Genomic DNA, 22,952 nt, shown 5'->3' with positions numbered 1-22,952 from the left:
AAGTGGTGTTTGCCTTTGGCAAAAGTCAGAACTACCCTAGCTTTAGTGAGAATTACTAATTTTGAAATGCAAAGTCTCAACTGTTTAATTCCAGCAGGTTTCAGAGAGCAGCTAGCTTTTGTTCCACTGGCACCTTTGGGCTGTTGTTCCGTTTTGGAAATGCTGGGTAGTTAGATCTATATAAAAGGTTGACAAGCATGCTAAAGGCCTCCATGACAAAACTGTAAGAGATGAGAAGAATAACTAGGAAATACATTTGATAAAAAATAATCAGCAGAACTTCAGAAAAAAAGTCCTAAAAATTAATTGGAGATGATACTCCAAGTAGATGGGACCTTGAGCAAGTTTCCCTCGCCTAGAGAGTGGCCCTGGTTAGAGTGTGGGAGGAGTAGCAGAGAAGCAGACCTCCTGTGATCCCTTCCCATCCACCTCTTTCCAGGATTCCCAATAGCAGTGAACATAATTTTTATGGATTAATGCAGCTAATTTCCTTCACATGAGAAGTAAAGTCTGAGGAAATACTTATGTGGCTCAACTTCCTCCTAGTGTATTTATATTCAGAGACATGATGTGCTTCCTGCGCTCACACAGATTTGTTCTCTTCTAATGAACAAGATCAGATCACAGCGCTTTGTGCACTGAGAACATAAAGGAGAGAAACATAGGCAGAAAACTGTAGATCCCTTATGCCAGTTTCTAATTTATTCTGATGTAAAGATGCTCAGCTATTTATAGTATCTCTTTCTGAGATACAGCCAGCAGGTATGTGCTTGGGTGTGTCTGTTGTCAAATAAATACTGAAATGATGCTTCTAGATTTAACCATGTTCTTAAGTGGACTCTGGAACAGGCTGCCCAGGGAAGTTGTCAAGTCAATCATCCCTGGAAATGTTTAAAAGAAATATAGATGTAGTGCTTAGGGACATGATTTAAGCACTGAACAGGGAGATTAGGTTATGGTTGATGGATTTAGGTTATGGTTGGATTTGATGGTCTTCAAGGTCCCTTCCAATCAGAATGATTCTGTGATTCTGTAAGTGTACTAACATAGTAGTGAGCACCTTGCTGAAGGCAAGGTGAGTGAACTTGTTAAGATCTGGATGTCATGGACATGCAGTAATTACAGCTACTGAAACAGTAATATCATTAACCCACCAGAAACAGTCTTACAGTGGTTCTTGAATGTCTAACCGAGTAGGAAGCCCCGTGCCCAGGAAACATTTTTTACATGTATACCTGTAACACATGCTTCAGTGTTATTGCCATTAAATGCTTAATGTCAGATGATGCAGAGATCCTCTAAATCAGAGAGCGGATGGGTCCCTGGATCGGGGTAAAACTCAAATTATAGAAGTAGCTCAGTAGTATACTAATACGTATCACTAAGTAGAGACATTTTGTTGAACTTTGTTTAGCAGCCTGGATCAGCAGCAAGGGTCAAAAATCAAGCAAATGAGCACCTTAAGGTGGTGATAAGGGTAGAAAAATACTGCAGGAAGGTAAATTATGTTTTACTTAGATCCTTACAGCCAGTAACTGCCAGAGGGGCAGCAGAAAGCACACTTTGGTCCCAAGAACTGCAGTGTAAATGGAGGCATCTTGAATACAAAGTTTTGAAAAGCCCTTTCCTTGCCTGCTTTGGCAAAATTCCCTGGCACCAAGAAAATCTGGGAAATATTTTTTCCCAACCCAAGTCCCGAGCTCTTTTCTGAAACCCTATAATACTGATTGCCTGCCTTTAACTTTATATGTGGGTAGATAATAACTGGTTTGGCAAAAGCATTTTTTTGTAATTTCTGATGGGCTTTTCTATTTTTATCTGCTTTTGCTTTCATGGAAAATGCCCCCCCCCCCCCCCCCCCCCCCCCACACACACACACACTGGAGAAAGACCTCAGAGCATTTTGGTGAGCTGGGGGCTTCTCCCTTACGTTACCCTCTCTTGAACTGCAGATGCTTTGTTGTTTGAGTTAATTAAAAAATGGACAATTTTAATCATACAGAAGTGTTATCCTCATACAATGATATGAGCAGGATTAAGATGAAAGTCAGCCTGTAATCTAGCATTTATTATTTGCAGCAACCAATTCTGTAATGGCTGGTGTTCCACTGCGAGGCGGTGGCTCAGCCACCTGCCCTGGCTCTGGATCCTGAGGCTCTCTTTATCTTTTCTGCTTTTCTCTGTGCAGTAAATCTGAAATGCTCACGTTTTAATTCCTAACTGTGCAGAGAAGCCCTGCTATGGAAGTAACAAAGACAGTATTTCATTGTAACCTTGGGCTAGCCAAAACAACACAAATCATTTTGCCACAAGGCCATTAAAATGTCTTTCAAATACAGCATTAACTTTCAACCCAGGTTTCAATCTATGTATTTTCTAGGCAGCCCCTCTTCTATACCTCAGCAAAATCAATAGACCACCTAACATTTTCACATGCTGGGTGAAGTGTGCTAGATGATGTTACTTCCCTGTCTTATTCTTTCACATAAGCTGTAATTTATAACCTATGCATCTAAACAAAGGAATTCTCTGCCAGGAAGGCAAAATCAGATGGTTTCATGTCAGGCAACAGTAAACAGCAATTTGGGTGGGGAGTCAAAAACCTTGATATTGCTTTTATCAGGTAGAAAATGAAGCAAGCAGAAGAAATGCAGAATGGTGAGTTACACCAATTTTGGTGTTTACATCAAACTGTCAACCTTTCACCAAGCATATATGAAAGAAATTAGGACAAAATAAGGTTTTGCTTAGCAAAACAGCTCTCATGTAGACTGTACCAACCTTGGTAGTTCAGGAAGAATAATAGAAGCTGCTGGGTTAATGATTCACTAACCCGACGTCTTAGGGCAAGGCAAGGCATGATATAAAGACCCTTTTGGAAACATTATGTCAAAAATCTGCATCCAAATCCATGACCCTTACTCATAAGCTAATAAAAAGAAATCAATAACATATTTTAAACATTTTCCACCATTACACTTACAGAGAACTGTGAACTCAGGCAGAATTAAAACTAGACTGTAAATAAACTAAACCACATGGAAGTTCTTGGTATGTGCATTGCACATGCACCTCCCCTCTTAGGAAAAAGACAGTATAAATACAAAGTAATCACAGGTAATACAACTGTTCTGCAATTACATACAGATGGTGGTCTGATGGATTTTAAAAGATCAACAAGTCTGAGGTGAAGACAAGGGTGACTACTCAGAAAATAAAATTGCAAGAGTAGAAAGTGTGTTGAACAAGACTGGAGAAATTATTAGCCTTGTTACTGGTTTTAGTGAGTATCCAATAAGATTGCCAATGAAATATTTATGCATGTAAAAGCAGGAAGTTTAGCATTTTTTTCCTTTGTCACAAGACAGAAAATGGGGACGAAAGGGGACCACTGAAATAAAATCACCCAAGTAGTGTTTCTGCACACTGAATTAGTGGGGTTTTGTCCTTACCAGAAATTCCTGAATATAGTTGAATACTCATAATAATATTTCTCCAGTAACATTTAAATCATATTAAAAGCAACAGATACATTTATCCTTTTCATATGGTTCCATTAGAAAGGTATTAAGGGAGATTGATAAGCTGCAGGTAGGTATTGCTTGTGATTGTAATAAATTACTTTTATTCATATGGAACCTTGTAGGTTTTATCCCTGTTTAATATTGTAAGATAAATCATCAATAAACTTGGTCTTCTGATGGATGTATAAGCAAAATAAGCTGGAACAAAGGAAGAGGCAATAGCAACAGATGACAGAGAAGAGACTGAAAAACATGGAAGAAGCTACCCCAGAAACAGCAGGAGAAAGGGGCCATTCTTACTCTATGGGTAAGGTCCAAACGCTTGTGGTGCCAGACCACTGTGCAGATCATAACATGAGTGACCTGTCTTTTGGATAATACCTACTGGGATTTTCTTGAGAGGACAAATAGTGTCCATCTGGCAAAAATCACAAAGCACTCTCCCAGATTAATACCGACTCCTAAAACCCCACACTGAAAACTGTTTTTAATGAAGGCAGATATGCTAGATACATGTTTTGCTTCATGTCAAGTCTGGTTTCTAGCAAAAGCAGGGACTAACCATATTATCCATGCAGCAAAAATAGCCAAGGAATTTTCAGTGTCAGGACTGCTGGTTGTCCAGGCACTGAAGGTCACTTTTGCTCATGCATCCTGCATCTTCAAGTCTTTCATGTTAACAGTGAATAATGCTCTCAGAGAGCGGCAACTTCTCTGCCAGCTCAGTAGTACTCTTAGTGCCCACCAGAACTTTTGGGACAGGGTTTTATTACTTTATTTATTACAGGCAGAGTTACTCTGCATCATATTTATAGTTTCTTATAAAATGTTCCATTTGTCATGGTAAACATACGCTCAACTTTTCCAAGTGTGCTGTGGGCTTTAAATCTGAAGTACAAAAACTGGACAAGTCCAGGAAAACATTTAACTGCCATAGACTTTCTGTACATCCTTTTCTAGACTCCAGGAATTCTGGCATGATCACCACTAAGCTACCAGAAAGGCATTTCAGAGGACTACATTAAGCATAAAACAAAGAAAGATTACAGTTAACTCTTCTTGATATGGCACGGACGTGGGTGCTGATGGATTTCAAGCTTTACTTCACATTTCTTGATTTCTAAATAAGATTTTACATACTTTTATAATTTCCTTTTCACATTAGCTGTCTCTTAAGTTCACCATAGTCCTTTGTAGGGTAATTAAATTATGCTTATATAGTAGTAGTCATTCCATCGCAAGATCCCAATGAATAAGAAAGTGAACCATCCCTGTCCAAATGTGCTGTTCCTGGGTATCAGTCAGCAGTGCACAGAGCTGGGAACAGTGACCTGCTGTAAAGGTTTCATTCTTAGGGGTTCATTCTCATTATTTTTTTGCTCTGTTATCATATTAAGTGGCAACTTTTGCATTTAATTTCAAATTCTTTTTTGCATGAAGCCAAAGGTAATGCTACACCTATGAAACTACCATAACTCAGCTAAAATGGATTAGGGAAAGACAGTTTATTATTAGAATCAAACTGAAAAAACTGCAAGTCACGTATTTGCATTGAAATGTGGTTTTGGGATTGACTGAAAGTAAAGATTAATGATTGACCAAAAAAATCTGTAATACTTGGAAACCTAACTTTCCCAAAAAATTTCTGTCATGATTTTGTGGAACAAAGTCAAAGCTCAAGATTTTTCTCCAAAAAAAGGAAAAAAAAAAATTGTGGACCTTATTTTAGCTTTTTGTTTGCAAGACTGATGGCTTGATCTGGAGCTGAAGTGCCAAATGTTTGAAGATGTATTTCCTCTCAGAAGGTATTTTTTAACCTAAAAGAAAGCCCTTCCTCTCCACCTGACCCCAATACGTTTTGCTTGAAATAAAATAGTGGGGGAGGAGTGGGACAGATTTTTTTAGAAAATGAGGGGAAGGGAGGGAGGGAGAATTGCTAATTTGCTCTAGTAACGACGGAGGATCTTTGTGATAACAGCATGAAAGTTGAAGGGAAAGAAAATTTAAAATAGGATCCTGCCTTACCAATATTTTGTATTACTCAGTACATGACACTGTCATCCTGTTCTCAAAGGAGTTTTGAAGAGTTTTACACAACAAAGCTGAAGAGAAGGAGCTTTCCTTGTCAAGGTATTCCCATTTTCAAATATTGTTTAACAGCCTAAAGTGACCTAGCAGTATTAAGATCTAAAGAGAGAGCTACAGAACACCATTTTTCAAGGTACTGTGATATTTTCCAGAATAATTTTTGCATTGTGACACACAGAAGGAGCACCTGCCCTGGAGGCCAGGCTCAGTGTTGGTGCTTGTCACAGTGCCTTCAGCTGGTGTTTGACTTGGAGGCACCACAGGGAAGGAAGGATGGAAAGAGCCAGCCAGTGCTGAATGTTCCACACAGAGCATGCACGGCCCACAGGCACCACAGCCACAGGAGCATATGCTTGGAGAGGACACCCAAGGTAAAACACATGAGCAGAACTGCTTGCACACCTCACACCTTGGCATCACTCCCTTAAAGCCCTTCCTCCTCTCCTTATGGGATTTTATCACAGAATCACAGAATTTTTTTGGTTGGAAGGGACCTTAAAGACCATCAAGTTCCAACTCCCCTGCATTGCCAGGGACACCTTCCACTAGAACAGGCTGCTCAGAGCCCCATCCAACCTGCCCTTGAACACCTCCAGGGATGGAGCCCCCACAACATCTCTGGGCAGTCTGTACCAGTGTCTTGCCACCCTTACACTGAATAATTTATGCCTGATCTCTAACCTAAATCTCTCTTCTTCCAGCCTAAAACCATTACCCCTCGTCTTCTCACTGCAAGCCCCTGTAAAAAGACCCTCCCCAGCTTTCCTCTAGGCCTCCTTCAGGCACTGGAAGGCCACTATGAGGTGTCCTAGGAGCCTTCTCTTCTTCAGGCTGAACAACCCCAACTCCCTCAGCCTGTCCTCATAAGGGAGCTGCTCCAGCCCTCAGGTCATTTTTGTGGCCCTTCTCTTGACACATTCCAATAGGTCCACATCTTTCTTGTGCTGGGGGCTCCAGAGCTGGACGCAGTATTCTAGGTGAGGTCTCACCAGGGCAGAGTAAAGGGGCAGAATCACCTCTCTCGATCTGCTGGCCACACTTCTTTTGATGTAGCCCAGGATGCAGTTGGCCTTCTGCAACTTCTGCAATTGCACATTGGTGTCTCATGTCCTGCTTTTGATCCACTAGCACCCCCAGGTCCTTTTCCACAGGGCTGCTCTCAAGTGTGACCTTCCCCAGCCTATATTCATATCTTGGGCTACCTCAGCCCAGGTGCAGGACCCTGCACTAGGCCTTGTTGAACCTCATGAAGTTCACCTGGACCCACTTCTCCAGCTTGTCCAGGTCCCTCTGGATGGCATCCCGTCCCTCTGGCATATTGACCTCACCACCCAGCTTGGTGTCATCAGCCAACTTGCTGAGGGTGTTCTAAATGCCATGTTAATGAAGGTATTAAACAACACTGGAACCAGCACTAAGTCCAGTTCCATCTGAACTTAGAGCCATTGACCACTACCCTCTGGACACGATAATCTAGCCAGTTCCTTATCCACTGAACAGTCCACCTATCAAACCCATATCTCTCCAATTTAGAGAGAAGGATTTTTGGGGGTCTGTGCCAAAGGCCTTGCAGAAGTCCAGATAGATGACATCCAGTGCTTTTCCCTGGTTGGCTGATGTAGTCACTTCGTCGCAGAAAGCCACTAGGTTGGTCAGGCAGGATTTGCCCCTGGTAAAGCCATGGTGGCTGTCCTGGATCACCTCCTTGTCCTCCATGTGCCTTAGCATGTCTTCTAGGAGGATCTGTTCCATGATCTTCCCAGGCACAGAGATGAGGCTGATAGGTTGGTAATTTCCAGGGTCCTCCTTTCTACCCTTTTTAAATATGGGCATAACATGTCCTTTCTTCCAATCACCAGGGACTTCACCTGACTGCCAGGACTTTTCAAATATGATGGACAGTGGTTTATGGGTCTCTTTCTTCCTGTGCTTAGCTCAGTTGCTAATCTCTCAGTACTGGGTCATGTTCTATAATAGTGGCCTATGGAAATGACAGATCATGTTCATCCCTAGAGAAGTCCAGGGCTGTAATTAAGCAGAAAAACCTGAGCTTTGGAGTGAGAAATAGAAAGTATTTCAGCTAATGAATCAGACTTACACTGTGTGGCAGCTGAGTCTGGAGGCTTTGGTGCCATATTCTGCAATACCAAGCCGTTGAATTGGATGTTCTGGCCTAAAAGAGCCCCAAGGCATTGCTTTAAATATTTCAATTAACAATCCCACTCAATGTTAAGGAAACTGCTAGACTTTGTCTTTCACATGTCAGGCTTTGGTCTTGGAGAAATGTAGTCGTCATGGACGATTAAGACATCTGAAATAACTGAAATGTTCTGCAGACTTGGACTGAGACTGCATGAACATAAACCTCAGCCCAGCCCCAGATCAAAAGGCAATGCTACCAGCTCTGGGTGGCTCTGAGTGGATGCTGCATGGCAGACAAGGTGCTCTCACTCAGAAAGGATACTACACATTAATGTTGTCCTGTGTGCTGAGTAGGCATTACTAATTACCTTTTCATCCTAATTAAGTCTTCATCTTCAGTACGAGTTCCCAACCCCGTTGCCCCTTAGAGGGCAAGACTACTGAACAGGTGGTGCATGAAGAAAACTACACAGAATATCAATATATGAAAAATTCACTAGGGTATTACCCTTCCTGACCACACAGTTTAAAAAGATCTGGGATTTACAATAAAACCGGGACCTTTTTTTTTTTTTTTTTGCTTCATTTCCAAGTCCTTATCTGCTTATATACCTGCAAATACAAAATTCCATCTGATAATTAGTGGTGAGAGAAATCAAAGGGTATGCACTTTAATGTGGCCAAAGCTAGGTGATGAATTTAATATAAAGATATCCCCAAAAGATTCCAGCTTAAGCTGTTCCATGGTCGATAGAAAGTGCTAAACATTCTTTTAGAAAAGGCAATTCCCTTGGATGAATCCCTAAATAGGGTTATGATTAAATCGGACATTTGGGAATAAGCTGGAAACTGGCAAATGCCTTGTTTAGATTTATGATTCGAAAGCCCAGTACTGCTGAGCTCAGCAGCAGTCCCCTGGCTCACGCTGAGTTTTATCAGTTACAAAACCAACCTGCACTGTATTTCAAGGCGAACAGAGGCACACGGGGAAATGTGATACATTCTGAACTTCAGGGTGAAATTTAATTTACTCAGACATGCACCCACTCTTCTCCTGCCTCATCATACTGGGGATTTTACTCTTTCCTACTGGCACAGATTAAAGGTATTCTTACCATACATTCATGATAATCCTGCCATATAGGGTATTTCATACTCAGCCTGTTCTTGATTTTCCCTAGCTGATAGGAACAAAGGCTATTAATGAAATCTTAAGTTTCATTTTTAAACTTCTGGGATGCTGCACCCTTTGGCACTTCACCTGCAGCAGACACAAGCCACCAAGCTGTGACAGCAACCATTTGCCTACCAACCCATTCAGTTTACACTGCTGTCCACCACACGGGGTCTGTAAGAATAATCCATAGCAGATTTTTGTAAATTTTCCTGAAAAGCAAAATTCCTCCATCACTGCAAACTTGCAGCAAGATAGAAGTCACGTCTCCTCGGGCACAGCCGAGGGCGAGAGGGCAAGGGACACATCCCAGTAGATCAGTTCCCCTTGCACTGGCTGAATGGAACTGCAGGGCAGCTCCAGGCTGGCTTTCTTTGGCTGTGCCAAATCTATATGCAATCATTCATTTTCAGAATGGATACATTTTTCTGGCTTGTTAAAAACAGTAATTCAAAATAAAAGCATAGGCACCTTAGAACTACTAACATTGCAGTCAATTGCAGGGTGACAGGTAATGATGACCTTAAATAATCAAATTAACAACTTCAGGTAAAAACAAATTTAAATGACATTTTTCTGAGGATTCTAGGATTTTTATACAATCCATTAAAAAAACCAAGCTGTTTGTCAAGCTACCTGATAGCTCTTATTTCCAGCTGAAATGTCCGGAGTTTAATCACACCTCTGCTAAGATATTTTTGGAGAATTACTTTTTAAAAAATAGGAATATGATTTGGAAAGATATATTCAGGGGTTCAAAGAGGAAACAGGCTACTTTTCCTGCTTGCTTTTTTATCAAAACATTTGTATCATAAAAACATTTTTCCTTCATGTTTTGAGCACTGAGATATGAGTTAACAAATTAAGTGTGTTCCCATTTGCCCTCAGTCCAAGCCACTTCTGCCATAATTTATAGCCACCACGACACAGTGAAAATGTGCAATAACTTACCACAGGCATTCTAAGTAATACAGCATGCAACCACACTGTTGACAATATGAATTTAATAGCATAGAGTTTTGGTCTCCCCCACATATTCTGTTTGTACAGATGTGTTAAAACCAGCACTACCCAGCTGTAACTTGGAATATAACAGGGGTTTACATTTTTTTTAAAGTTCATTTTTTTAGAAATAGTAATCACACTTCAGAGAAAGAGCAAGAGATTATAATGTTATCCATCATCAGGTTATAAAATAAGCGGAAAAAACCCCAAACCCAAACTAGATTACCAGATGAATAAATGAGCTGCAGTTTTTAAAAGCTTTTTTTTTAATCCCTCATGTTGAGTGTAACATTGACCAGAAAGATAAACTTGAACTTGAGGGCCATTCTGTTCTGCAGCAATGACTTTTTACACTTTCTCAGGTGAAAGATTGAGCTCAACTTACCAAGGGAAAATTGAAGGACAGATGCAGTAGTTGTGTTAAGGCCAGCGGTGGTCTACAAGGAGAAAAGCAAACAGCAGAGAGGTTCTGTTAGATCAGGAAAACAATAAATCCATCATTAGTTTTTCTTTGAAAGCATGGAAGCTCTCTGGATACCTCGGTCCCCAGTGCATAAAAATATTAATTGCTGGCCCTTTCAGGTTCAGTAATCATGGACATTTCTCTTATGTCATTTTGATTATTGATATCTCATCACATGTCGAAGGTGGAATTTTTTTTCATTTACTGTATTAATGTCTACAAACTGAACACATTTATGTGAAACACTGGTGCTTGACAAGTGTTTAAAAGACTGAAAATGTGAACCCTGTGGTCTATGGTCAGCTTAGTGTAAATCTGTATAGACAGAATGGTTTTTACCTACTTCTCTCAACACAAAACAAGAATAAAAATATAAAAATAAATAATAACGTTGCAGTAAGTAAACCTAAACCAATAAAATTAAATAGTAAGAACAAATAACAAAATCTAAGTCTTTAACAGCAAATAAAACAAAACATTGGTGATACTGCATAGTATATACAATTAAATTTTGTTGTAACATCTACACACTGTGGACAGCCAGCCAAGACCTAGAGAGAGGCAGAAAACACCGAGTGGGTCCCTCTGTATTCAGCACACCACCCTCCTTGGGTACATTTCTCCCTTCTTTCAATGCCCCCATATTTCAGAAGTTCAAATTAGGACTGGTTTCCCCAAAATAGTATAAGATAAAAACCAGCATAGTGTTCTGTAGTGAAGGACACATATTTATTTTCAATTAATTTTTAAGTTGGACTCAACACTGCTGCTACATAAACAAACAAGGCAGAAGGACTGCCTAAAACCACTGTAGTTATTTTTGAGACTGAAAAATCTTCACAACTGTTTAGCAAACAGAAAGACCAATTGACAGGTCACCTCAAAAAGAAGAGATGCAAAGTTTGTTTCATTCACTTCAGCAAAAGACCCAACAAAAATATAATTTATTATTTAAAGCAGTTTTTAGAGGCTACATTGAAGAAGGAAAAGCTGAAAGACAATGGCAACATTAGATCAAAAGACAAAAGGAAAAAAGGCATGACCTGGTCAGACTTAGGTTTACACAGTCATAAAAGAAATCACTAGATTGGAAGAACAGGGACAGCAAACACCTTAAATAAATTCATCTGATATTGTTGGCAGTGAAGCCTGCATCCAAGATTTCAAGACCCTGGAGTTGTCCTCCCATGTCAGACCCTACAAACCAATAATTTATGTCATTTCCTATGAGAGCAGCAGCAGACTCCGTCATCACATGTGCTCCTTGTGCTCTGCATCCATGTGCCACATCATATCATGGATATGAAGTCAAACTTCTGAGCAAATTCAGCTCCAGAAGTAAGGTCCTTTGGCTGCCAGGGCTCATCTTGGAATGTGCATGGAGGCAGCTCCAAGTGGAGTACCCAGAGGACTTGAACAATCCTCCTGCTTTGCTTGTATGAGTGATGCAGAGGAAACTGAATAGTAGATAAGCACGAAAAAGTGGCTATCAGCAATATCTAGATAAATATTTGAGCTCATGGACACTGAACTGTCGTTTTCTAAAAAATCCAGCACCCAAATAAATATGAGACTCAATTACTTGGAAGATGCTACATTCTTTCCAGCACCCATTAAGTATGGCAGTATTACAGAGGCGATTTTATCAGCATTTTGTAAGGATGAAAAGTACAATTTCTGCATAATTTCCCTGAGTCATGTGGTGAAAGCAAAGATTCTTCTATTATCAGGTCTTCCTGAGCTCTTTAATTATCTCCTATGCAGATAAGAGGAAAACTGCTGAGAGAGATCTCTCTCATGTCTGAAGTCCTTTCAGATGCTGTGCATGGCAGCATGTCACTCAGCAAATCTAGCCCTAAATGCAGATGTTTTCTGACTGTCGTTTAGGACTCCACTGACAGAACAACTGTTATCTCTCAGTCACCTGCATTGGCTTTTGTGTCTTTGGAGACTTTCAAAAGAACTTCCATATCTTTGCAAATGTCTATTCAGAATGTATATTCAAATATATATGATTAAAAAATCCTGGGTGATATCTCCCTCCATTCCCTTCCATGTACCAACATCAGCTTTTGGGGAGCTACATGTTTAATCAGCTTGAATTCTTGACTTCCATTAAACTATTAGTCTTTTTCTTTTGCAAGTTAGTTTTAAACTGATTTGATTTTCTGACGTGGTTCATCATGAGGCCCACCAGTGCTGGTATGAATACCATTTCCCCCTCTGGTGGGAGGAGACAGATGATAATACAGAAGAGCACAAGGGACTGGACTCCTTCCAGTGCTGGCAGGCACCAAGTTGAGGAATTCATGAAATGATACCTTTCAAAATAATGTATGGAGACGTGCAAGAGTTGGCACAATTTTTTTATGTGCTTTCTTTTCTACATACAAATCACCCACAGAGAATTTCTTATAAATATCAAAGAATGAGATCTTCACTGAAACACACTGAAGATTAGCTGGTATCAAGACCACATGTGCGCAGAAATTTAGGAAATTCATCACAGCTATTGGTAATCTGTAAACTAAGAGATTTGAGACTCAGTGTGACAGATTCCCAAAGTTTCATGATAATCTCATACAGCAACTTGGAAAATCTACCTGAAAATTTGTCCTTATCTGTACATAAAGCTTACGTAAAATTTGGTTTTCCTCACTTTGGAATATTCCTAACAGGTAATTTTAGACTTTAAACAAAAATAGGGAAGCTGTATTTCCATAACTCCTTTAGAAATACAGTCACATCCCTATTTAAGACCATTCTGTCAGGATTGATTCAGTATTAAGTATCACATTTATCATGCCAACTAATAAAGGGCTTTCTGACTTGAGTTATGAGTACCTGTTATATTAGTTTACATTCAATTAATTATGTCGTGCAAGTTCTCATTTGAAAATGAAACCCTATATCAATGTTCAGTGGCTCATATCACCAATAAATTAAATGTATCAGTTATCACAGAATCATAGAATGTCTTGGGTTGGAAGGTACCTCTAAAGGTCATCTAGTCCAACCCCCAACAATAAGAAGGGACATCTCACACTAGAACAGATTGCTCAGAGCCCCATCAAGCTTCACATTGAATGTCTCCAGGGATGGGGCCTCCACCACCCCTCTAGGCAACCTGTTCCAGGGATCCATCATCCTCATATTAAAGGACTTTTTCCTAACATCCAAATCTACCCTTCTCTAGCTTTAAACCATCACCCCTTGTCCTGTCATTACCTGCCCTTGTGAACACGTCTTCCCCAGCCCTCTTACTGGCCCCATTCAGGTACTGGAAGGTCACTATAAGGTCCTGCCAGAGTCTTCTCTTCTTTAAGCTGAACAACCCCAACTCCCTCAGCCTGTCTTCATAAGAGAGCTGCTCCAGCCCTTGGATCATTTTCATGTCCCTCCTCTGGACACGCTCCCACAGGTCCACAAACTTCTTGTGTTGGGGTCACCAGAGCTGGACACAGTACTCCAGGTGAAGTCTCACCAGGGCAGAGCAGAGGAACAGAATCACCTCTCTTGACCTGCTGGCCATGCTTCTTTTGATGCAGCCCAGGATGGAGTTGGCCTTCTGGGCTGCAATCGCACATTGGAGGCTCATGTCCAGCTTTTGACCCACTAGTACCCCCAGGTCTTTTTCCACAGGGCTGCTCTCTAGCATCTCTTCCCCCAGCCTGTATTGATATATATTGAAGAGTCATGTAGACTTAAAAGAGACTCTGTTGTAAGTAATTTCAGTAATGTTTTAGAAAGAAGTGTTAAATATACTAAAAAAACCAACTTTCTGCAAAGTTCCGTAAGGGACTACTAAGTTCAGATGCTGCAGAGAGGTTGGCAGGGAGCCTTTAGTAGCTATTTTTTATTGCTTGCAACATCTCTGACACAACACATCTTTCCAGGATTTTGCCAGTGGTAAATTCTCACCAGTAGACAGAGAGAGTTGGTGTTAAAAACCCTTTGCCTGCAGTAACAGGCAGCTGCTGGGAGGCAGGAGAAGAAGGAGGTCAAGGAAGCAAACCAGCAGCTGTCACAGCTGTTGATACAAAACATTTTGCTAATTCAACTTCCCTTGACTAAGTATTTTAAAGTAAAAATGTGGCACTAGGAGCCATGAACAGGAACAGAGATTTCAAGAGCCATTTGAAGTGGGGACAGAATGGGACTCAAATAGTAAAGATGACAGAATAAAAATGCATAATGACTGGAGGAATTAAACATTGTTGTGAAATTGCTGAAACATGACTGCAAATTGGAAATTAGTTGGTTCTATGAGAACAGGGATTTAAACCTATGTCCATACTCAAAAATAAAACTAGGTCAGGCCTCTGGCAAAAAAACTGCCCTGTGCTCATCCAAAATGTGAAGCCATTAGCATGTTCCTTCAGATGGATTTGATTTTTCTGCAACACTGCCATAATATTTACAAGAATTTTTATTATTAGGCTGCTTAACTGTTTATAAAGATGATAATTTTTCAGCTGATTGTTTAATCACACCACTTTGTCATCGTAATAAATTTTCCCAAGTTCCTGATGCCATAGTATTGCTATTTTACTACATGGTAATATGACAAATACAGCCCAACATCAAATTTTGAAGGCAATTCATTATTATTAAGGATAGTCCAAATTACATACCAGCAGGGAGAAGACAGCTAATTAATGACATTTCAAAACCCTCAGAGCTGGGACCCCGGGTTTGCTGAATGTCATCAATAGGCTGCTTTTCTAGGGGTGTCACCTATGCTCAGTACTGCAACTACAAATGAGTTTAAAAACTGGAAACAATATCCCACTGGTGTGACTTAATTTTTGCAGAGGACATAAAACAATGCATCTCTTCTCAAGGCAATTAATGAAGCATAGTACATTCAAATAGGATTCAAAGTAGCAGCGAGGCAATTTAGCATCCCTGTCAGGATTCCCTGGCTGGAACTGGCTGTGAGGGAAATGTCTGAAATTCTCCTTTATCTGCAAAACCTCTGAATTAGTTTTATATGTGTTTATGACTTTTAGTCACCATGCCAGAAATATCTACATTGCATTTCTGGAATTCTGGTCTCGGTTAAGGATGCAAATAAAAATCAACCCTGTTAAGAGAATTGTCAGTGTCTGAAATGAAGTGAAAATACCTGGCCAGAACCACTTCTTGTTTATGGCCCCTTCCATGAGTGCTCTTCAAATAGCTCTAATCAGCCCCTCCCTCAACTCAGAAGACTGTTGAAAACATGAAAATTAATTTGAAATTACACAGGTTTTGAGCTGCTCTTTTACATTTGCAGTTCTTTCCAAAACTCCCATTTTTTGTACATCCTTGCAGCTAGCTGCCAGTCGTCAGCGTGTGGGCATTGGTTAGGTATCTTTCAATTAATTTTCCACACCCAGGAGATCCCAAGTTATTGAAAATTGCACTGTGTTGTTTCTTACAGCAGCTTTACGATTACACTACCCCCCAATGAAATTAACTCTGTTACCTTCATCATGACTCTAAGTGTTACATACACTTAGAGACTGGCAGGTGCTTGCTCCAGGCTGCATTTCAGCCTGTAGGATGCATTGTTCACAAGTGATGTTTTACAACCAAATTAACATTTGCCAGTTTGACAATACAGTTCTATTTTCCTACCTTTCCAGTCTTTTACAGATACTTTAAATAACTTGGATGCACAGTAGATCAAGAGGTTTTTCCTTGCAAACTATTGCAATACTCTTGGTTAGCATCTATAGTTTAGAACACCGGGATGTTTCTGGGGTGCTTTTCTATGGCCCTATTGCCTTGCTTAAGAGCCTCTCAGCTGAACACCAAGCCTTCAAAGCACACCAAGGGCTCTGCAGCCTGGGTTTGTAGCCTGCAGGCTCAGCCCAGCAGATGAGCCAGCCTTCACTTACCAGCTCCCTGGGACCGTATGGCTCGCAGAAAGCGACAGCGTTGCCGTGCATTATCACTCCACACTGCTCTCCAACCTCACAGTTGCTGCATTCAGACCTGTGGGAAGAACACACCATGTTCAAAGTGAAAAACCGTACGTTTGAAATTTCATTGGGCTTGTAATGTGTAAAATAAGGCCCTTAACAGCTTCACACGCAGACAAATTGGACAGTTTGGTTATCATGGTGCTGAATGTCAAGGTTCAGCAACTGCATGTAGGATGCACTAGAGCTGCCCCTCAAGCAAGGCCCTTGTGAATAAGTCCTTGCTCTCTGCACAGTGTCCCCTGTCCAAAAAGGAGTGACACTGATCATTGACTGCAAAACATCACATCACAGGGAAACCAAGGTGTATTCTTACATATATAATTTACCCGAAAGTTACTCTTCTTTCAAAGTCCTTACTGCACAGTTGTTACACCAGATGTAAACCCACCGCCCTGCCACAGAGTTCCCACACAGAACAGCCCAGGAGAAGGGGGTAGGATCAGCTCCCCCCCCAGCCTGCAGGAATCTTCACCCCAAAGGGCAGTCTCAAGGCTGCAGACCCTGCCCAAAATGGGGCACTGAGAGGCTCCTACAGTCCAGCTGTGACGTGGTTCTAGCCTCTGCTTTCTATTAATATTTGTCACATCCCATACTCCTGGTAACACAGAGTTGCCACTCTGGACACTTTTTTTGGAGAAAAAGCATGATGAAAATCTCAGAGAGGCTGGAAAGTGCTGCTGAGCCAAGTAGTTGCATCTCTCCTGATATTTCTTAATTTGATATGAAGGAGTTTGCAGACAGCCTGTGTGCAGAGCCAAGGCCTTCTCCCTCACCTTCAGGCATCAGGGTGTCAGCTCTTGGCATGATCAGCAGGTTTGAAAAAAATCTCTGAGATGCTGCCAGGCCTTGACAAACTGCCTCCAACCATGCTGACCAACATTGCCTCCAGGCATCCAAAGCTCAGCTTCAGCTGAGCCTACAGGCTCACATCTGATCCCAGAGTAACTCCATTGTAAGCAAGGGTGACCTCACTCCAAACCTTATTTCTTCTTGATTTTTGTCTGTGCTCTGATAACTGATGTTTTTAGCATTTTAAGTGCAATGGACTCGTATAAGGGAGGTTTAGGCAGTTTTTTCTTTGGCTTCTCTCACACAGAATGCCTCAGATTTGGCCATTCTTTCTGATGTATAATGCTGCCAAAATACACATTCCTGTATATACAGCCCAGACCTAGTTTAGTTGTTTCAAAGGTTTGGTTTTCTTCGAACTTTTCATGCTCTGGCTGATTTCTGGATGGAAGATCTTCCAGAAAATTGGATGGAAAGGAAGAAATCCCAAGGAGATCTGGATCTGCTGTCAACACATATGATGGAGTTTTTAATGATCATAGCTGATTCCTATACAAGTTTCCTCATCTGCTTTCCAACCCCCTCCGCCACCTCTTTCCCCAACATATTTTGCTTGTTTGTATTTTCATTAATAAGTTCAGCTAAACCTCTGCAAGCCTTTCTGTAAACTGCTTGGAGCAGGACTTTTCTCTTTCTGAGTGTCTGAAAACCATCAGCTCACCATGGTCCTGGACATGGCAAATGCAATCTCCAGATGCATCTCCAGGAAAAGTATTATCAGCGAACCCATGGGGCTGGGGCAGCTTTTCCCTGCCAGTGCCCTGTGCCCAAATGGTCTGAGAAAGGGAGGATGGGCTGTTGTGAACCCAGGTAGTGATTAGAAACACCGTTTAAATGAATTTTTAAAATACCTATTTAACTAAGTGGAGCTCCCGCAGCAGGCTGGGGCTCCTCACCACTCCACTGGCTCCTGTGAGACCTTCCCAGGGCAGCAAAGTGTGGGGAACTTTTGGCAGAGGGGGTTAACTCTGGGCAGCATGCAATACCCTGCAGATCTGTGAGTGCTAAGCTGTGCTGAGTGATAGATATTAGGTTTTCAGGTGCATAGATATGGTGAATAATTGATTGCATTTGTTATTTTAGGTCTCCTCAGTTGGTCCTGGGTGAATTCACCTCAGGACTGGCTTTCTTAGGCCCACGTCCTTTGCAGAAGTCAAAGATTAATGCCTCTTTCCTACTTTCCAAATCTCTCACTTATTCTGAGATTTTATTAAAGATAAAAAATCCTTGAGGTTTTTTTCCTGTATGAGCATATCAATAAAGTAATTCAGCAATTCACATTGATAGATTTTAGTATTTTGGATTTAGGTAGCAAAATTAAATAGTCTAGTAAAGTAATGTAGTTCCCATCACCTTCAACGACTTCGTATTTATTGAGGGAAGCCACAGCTGGCCAATCATTTTATTTCTCAATATAGGGCAAGAAGAGAGAATGTGAGTCAACCAAAGTGTATAAAAAAGAAAATACAGAAACAGAGTTAACGGAGAATGTGTTTTGTCACTATCTAAATTTTAGTTGATTCTTAATTTATGATAGCTGAAGAACACAAAAATACAAGCTAGAAGAATAACTAGAATTCTGTAGGATTCTCACTGTTTATGAGCATTATTTTAATTATTTGCTCCTACATTTATAGTAGAGCGTCTGCCTGAACTCCTGATGAGTCCAGGGAGAGGCAGATATGGCAGGAAAACTTTGCTTATGTTGGGACCACTTATGCCTTCATGAAAGGACAGCATACATACTTCAAGAGACATTTTAATTTTGTAGTTCTCATATTTCAATGAATGCAAAGTGATTCAGCTGTTCGTCTATTCTACTTCTGGAACGTGGTCTACGAAATACTGTCTGGAAATCCAGGAACACTGTCCTTCTAGTACTGCTGTTTCACCATCACTCATCTTTCTAAGATGACTCCTCTCATAGGAAGTTGGATGGCTGTTGATAATCCTGATTCAAACTTTTGTGCTCTCTTTGAAATGTGTTCCCTCTGACAATAAACTGCTCAGTAGCTTGAGAGGAATGCATGAAGAGCAAGATAATTGATCTGCTGTTCCTTTGATCATCATCATCGAAATTTGTGCTTAGAAATGACCGAATTTGCTCCTCTCCTGGTGCAGACAGGAAGGTTAATTTCCATTTATACAAACAGAAAACACTATTAATTGCCCTGGCTGGGTGCAGCTTTTTGCATTATCTTTCTCACCTGCCTAGTCTAAAATCTTAGAGCATTAAAATCACTTCAGCTTTCTCTTCACAGCTGGTACTCACTGCCACTGTCGCTGTGTGTCATATTCATCTAGTTGTCTTGCCTGCAGATCTACCATCACTCTCATCTCTGGCTAGAGAGTCCCACCTCTCTCTGTTATTGTTCTTCACTTTGCTGAAGGGGAAACATCTGCTGTTTCCTCATGCCTATTTGTCATCTCGTTTCCCTCTACAGTACCTGAGATTGTGGACATTACATTGACTGATGTCTTTTGTGATGTCTGGACTATAAAGAAGATAAACATCCCAAGCTTCATATTTAAACATAAATCTTTCTGAAGTTTAATCCTGCAGTTTTAGTGCAATTTGGAAACCACTTTAGGACTTCTCTCTCCTGCTACAAAGCTTTTGTCCACTTCTTTGCCACTGGAAATATCACAGTATCATTGAATCTTCATTTCTCATATGCCATGAAGAAGTGATGGGCTGTGTTTTTAATTGATTGATTTTACACACTCAGCTTTTCTTCATGTCATCTTTGAAGAGTATGTCTTCTGTAAGTGATTGCTGTTTGGAGTGCTGACAAGCTTTGAGATGAAACATGGCATCAAGTTGCAAAGCAGACTTTAGCCAGCAACCAGCTGGCTAATAACAGATTATTTCTTTTTAGAATGTTCTGAATCACCTGTTGTCTACAGCCCCACTGTTAAAACTGTTTTATGCAGAAACATATACTAACAACAACATCTCTTCTTTACTAATTTATGCATCTTCTTTTCCCTCTCTTTTTGTCTCAACATTAAATAATTTACCATAAGATTAAACAGGATATTTAGGATATTTTTTCTAGATTTGTTCCTGTTTGGCATGTTCCAGCTCTTATACACCACCTTTTGAATACTCTCCTCTGCAAATTTATGAGGTTACACAGAGGCAAGACAGTCACTGAAACAGGTGCTCGGTGACCTACACAGTCTTCCAGATATCACCCATATTGGACTTCTCATCCAGCCACTCTCTGGCCTTTCCCTGGCAAGTACTATATGGTACAGCTTTCCTTTCTCTACAGGGAAAATCAATTACTTCCATGGTTCCTGAGATTTCATAGAATGATAGAATGGTTTGGGTTGGAAGAGACCTCAAAGGTCATCTATTTCTAACCCCATGCATGGGCATGGACACCTTCTACTAAACCAGGTGGCTCAAAGCCCCATCCAGCCTGACCTTGAACACGTCCAGGGATGGGGCATCCACAACTTTCCTGAGCAACCTTGTCTCACCCTCCCTTGCCTGTGTCACACCACCCTCACAGCGAAGAATTTTTCCTAATATCTAACCTAAATCTACCCTCTCCCAGCTTAAAACCATTACTCCTTGTCTTATTACTATATGCCCGTGTAAAGTCCCTCCCCTGCTTTCTTGTAGCCCCTTCAGGTACTGGAGAGCTGCCATAAGGTCTTCCTGGAGCCTTCTCTTCTCCAGGCTGAACAGCCCCAACTCTTTCAGCCTGTCTTCACAGGAGAGGTTCTCTAGCCATCTGAACTAACACACTCCTTCCAGTTTTCAGCAAGTCTCATGGACCACCAGACACCAGTACTGTTAGACTTGTCACTGAAAAATTCACTACATGTTATTGTCTAATCAGTTCCATGAGTCAGCAGTGAACTGCCTGGTATGGCATTGGTGCCACATTTACCAGGGAGTGGGAGTCACTAACCAGTCTTAACTTCCCCAACTAATACTTGTTAGACATAAATGACATTGGACATTTATGAATGTGTGAAGCATATGTGTTTCACAAGCCAAAGAGGTCTTTGTAAAGTTGGTGGCAAATGAAACCAAAGAAATGAGGAAATCTTTGCTTAAGTAAACAGGCTTGTGCCTACGGGCTGGTGACTTTGGAAATAATCATATTCTGACATGGTTGCTCACTGGAAGAAAAAAAATTAAAAATGAGTTGGACACACCACACAAGAAAATGCTCATGGTAGTTGAGTCCCAAGAAAATGAGAGAGATGAGACATACTCCTGTTCCTGCATTCCCAACATAGAAGTCCTCCCTGCTTCCTTCTCCTTTCTCCTGCTGCCTCCTCCTCTCCTTGTCCCTTCCCACTTCAGAAGTTTCTTCTATTTTATTTCAATCAGCAAACTGTGATTTAGGTCAGAACCCCATTCCCAGATGCTGTGATTTTTTCTGTTTACAAGAAGCCCCATCCCAACCTTCCCTTTCTCCTCCCCTTGCAGCTCCACAAACACTCGTGGCCACTTCTGAGCCTTCAAAGAAACAGATGGTTGCTGGGCGGGATGTAACTTTTACTGCATTTGGAAGACCAGAAATCCATAAAAAACAGGCAATCACTCTCAAAATTGTACAGTGCCCTTGTGCAAAATAGTTTCTTAATGTGAGGCCTCTCCCAGTGATGGAGTGACTCACTGGGACTCATAAAATGAGACACACAGAAGCTCTATAATGCTTTGCTTGTCCACTTGGACTGTACATCTCTGCCAGAGTTGCACATGCCAGAAAGGGGATCAGGAGTGGGACAATATTAATCACATCCGAGCCAGTGTCATGTAGGATTTGGGAAGAAAAGATCATAGGAAAATACAAACACTTCTCTCTTCATCTTTATACAAATAATGGTTTCAGAAATCATTAGAGTGGCTTAGTCTTACTGGCCCCTGATGACATGGCCCTGCTGGAGCACTGGTGCACACAAGGCAGCTGCTCCCACCCCTCGGAGCACAGCAGAACAGGGACAGAGCAGGGCCAGAAATGCTGCTCCAACAGTTACTGTCATTGTTTGTGGTAAAGATGAGATTTTAGCAGCTGCCAGGGGAAAAACGCAATTTTAGGATGGATGGTGTAAACTGTTAATAATCCCTGATTTAACTCCCACTAGAGGATCAAATGAGAATGAGCTTTCTGCCACCAAGCAGGTCTTCACCAGAGGCAGAGCTACTGTAAAAACCCTGTATGCAAAAGGGCTCCTGATACCTCATTACAGTTTTTTTTCACTTGTGCTCCACTTCTAGTTAGCATTGTTGAAGATGTTGAATTTCTGATGTTATTACAGGAAAAACTGTCTCAGGATTGTGTTGAGATTTGAGACTCTCTCCCAGCATACACCTCCCTGCACTGACCCACCAGCCAAGGTGGGCCAAGGTTATTCCAGGGGGACCAAATCCAAATCTCAGGCACAAAAGAACCAGGAGACATGGGGGTGCTTTTAGTCTGAAATTTCTCTGCTGATACTTCTATAAAGCAAGGATGAATTTGAAGATAAGAAAGCAATGGATAAATAAATTATGGAGGCTCCCAACAGACGGGCCCTGTGTGAGTTATGAGACATCTGCAGGGAAATAATGCCTCCTCTCACTTCTTTCCACTCAAGTCCATTTAGCACACTGCTGCTAAAGCTATCTACCTTGGCAGCTATTCTGTAACCCATTAAGAGTCCTTGATCTATTCATGCAGCTAAAGAAAGAGGGTTGGTTTGGTTTTTTTTAATATTATAGTATTCCA

The 22,952-nt window shown here is 41.1% G+C and overlaps 1 protein-coding gene across 1 annotated transcript in view; it reads right to left on the bottom strand.

The window, feature by feature from the left end:
* The window catches only part of RELN (reelin), a 288,920-nt gene that overhangs the window by 140,137 nt on the left and 125,831 nt on the right, over positions 1–22,952 (bottom strand). Inside the window, exons 7-8 of the mRNA XM_051610928.1 lie at positions 16,282–16,378; positions 10,319–10,370 (exon numbers count right to left, since the gene is read on the bottom strand). Coding sequence (XP_051466888.1) covers positions 10,319–10,370; positions 16,282–16,378 — 149 coding nt within the window. The remainder of the gene's footprint in view (positions 1–10,318; positions 10,371–16,281; positions 16,379–22,952) is intronic.

The sequence above is a fragment of the Apus apus genome, chromosome 1 (assembly GCF_020740795.1).
Source record: "Apus apus isolate bApuApu2 chromosome 1, bApuApu2.pri.cur, whole genome shotgun sequence".
NCBI lineage: Eukaryota > Metazoa > Chordata > Aves > Apodiformes > Apodidae > Apus > Apus apus.
Note: the sequence above shows the minus strand (reverse complement) of the source record. Positions and strands in the feature narration are given on the sequence as shown.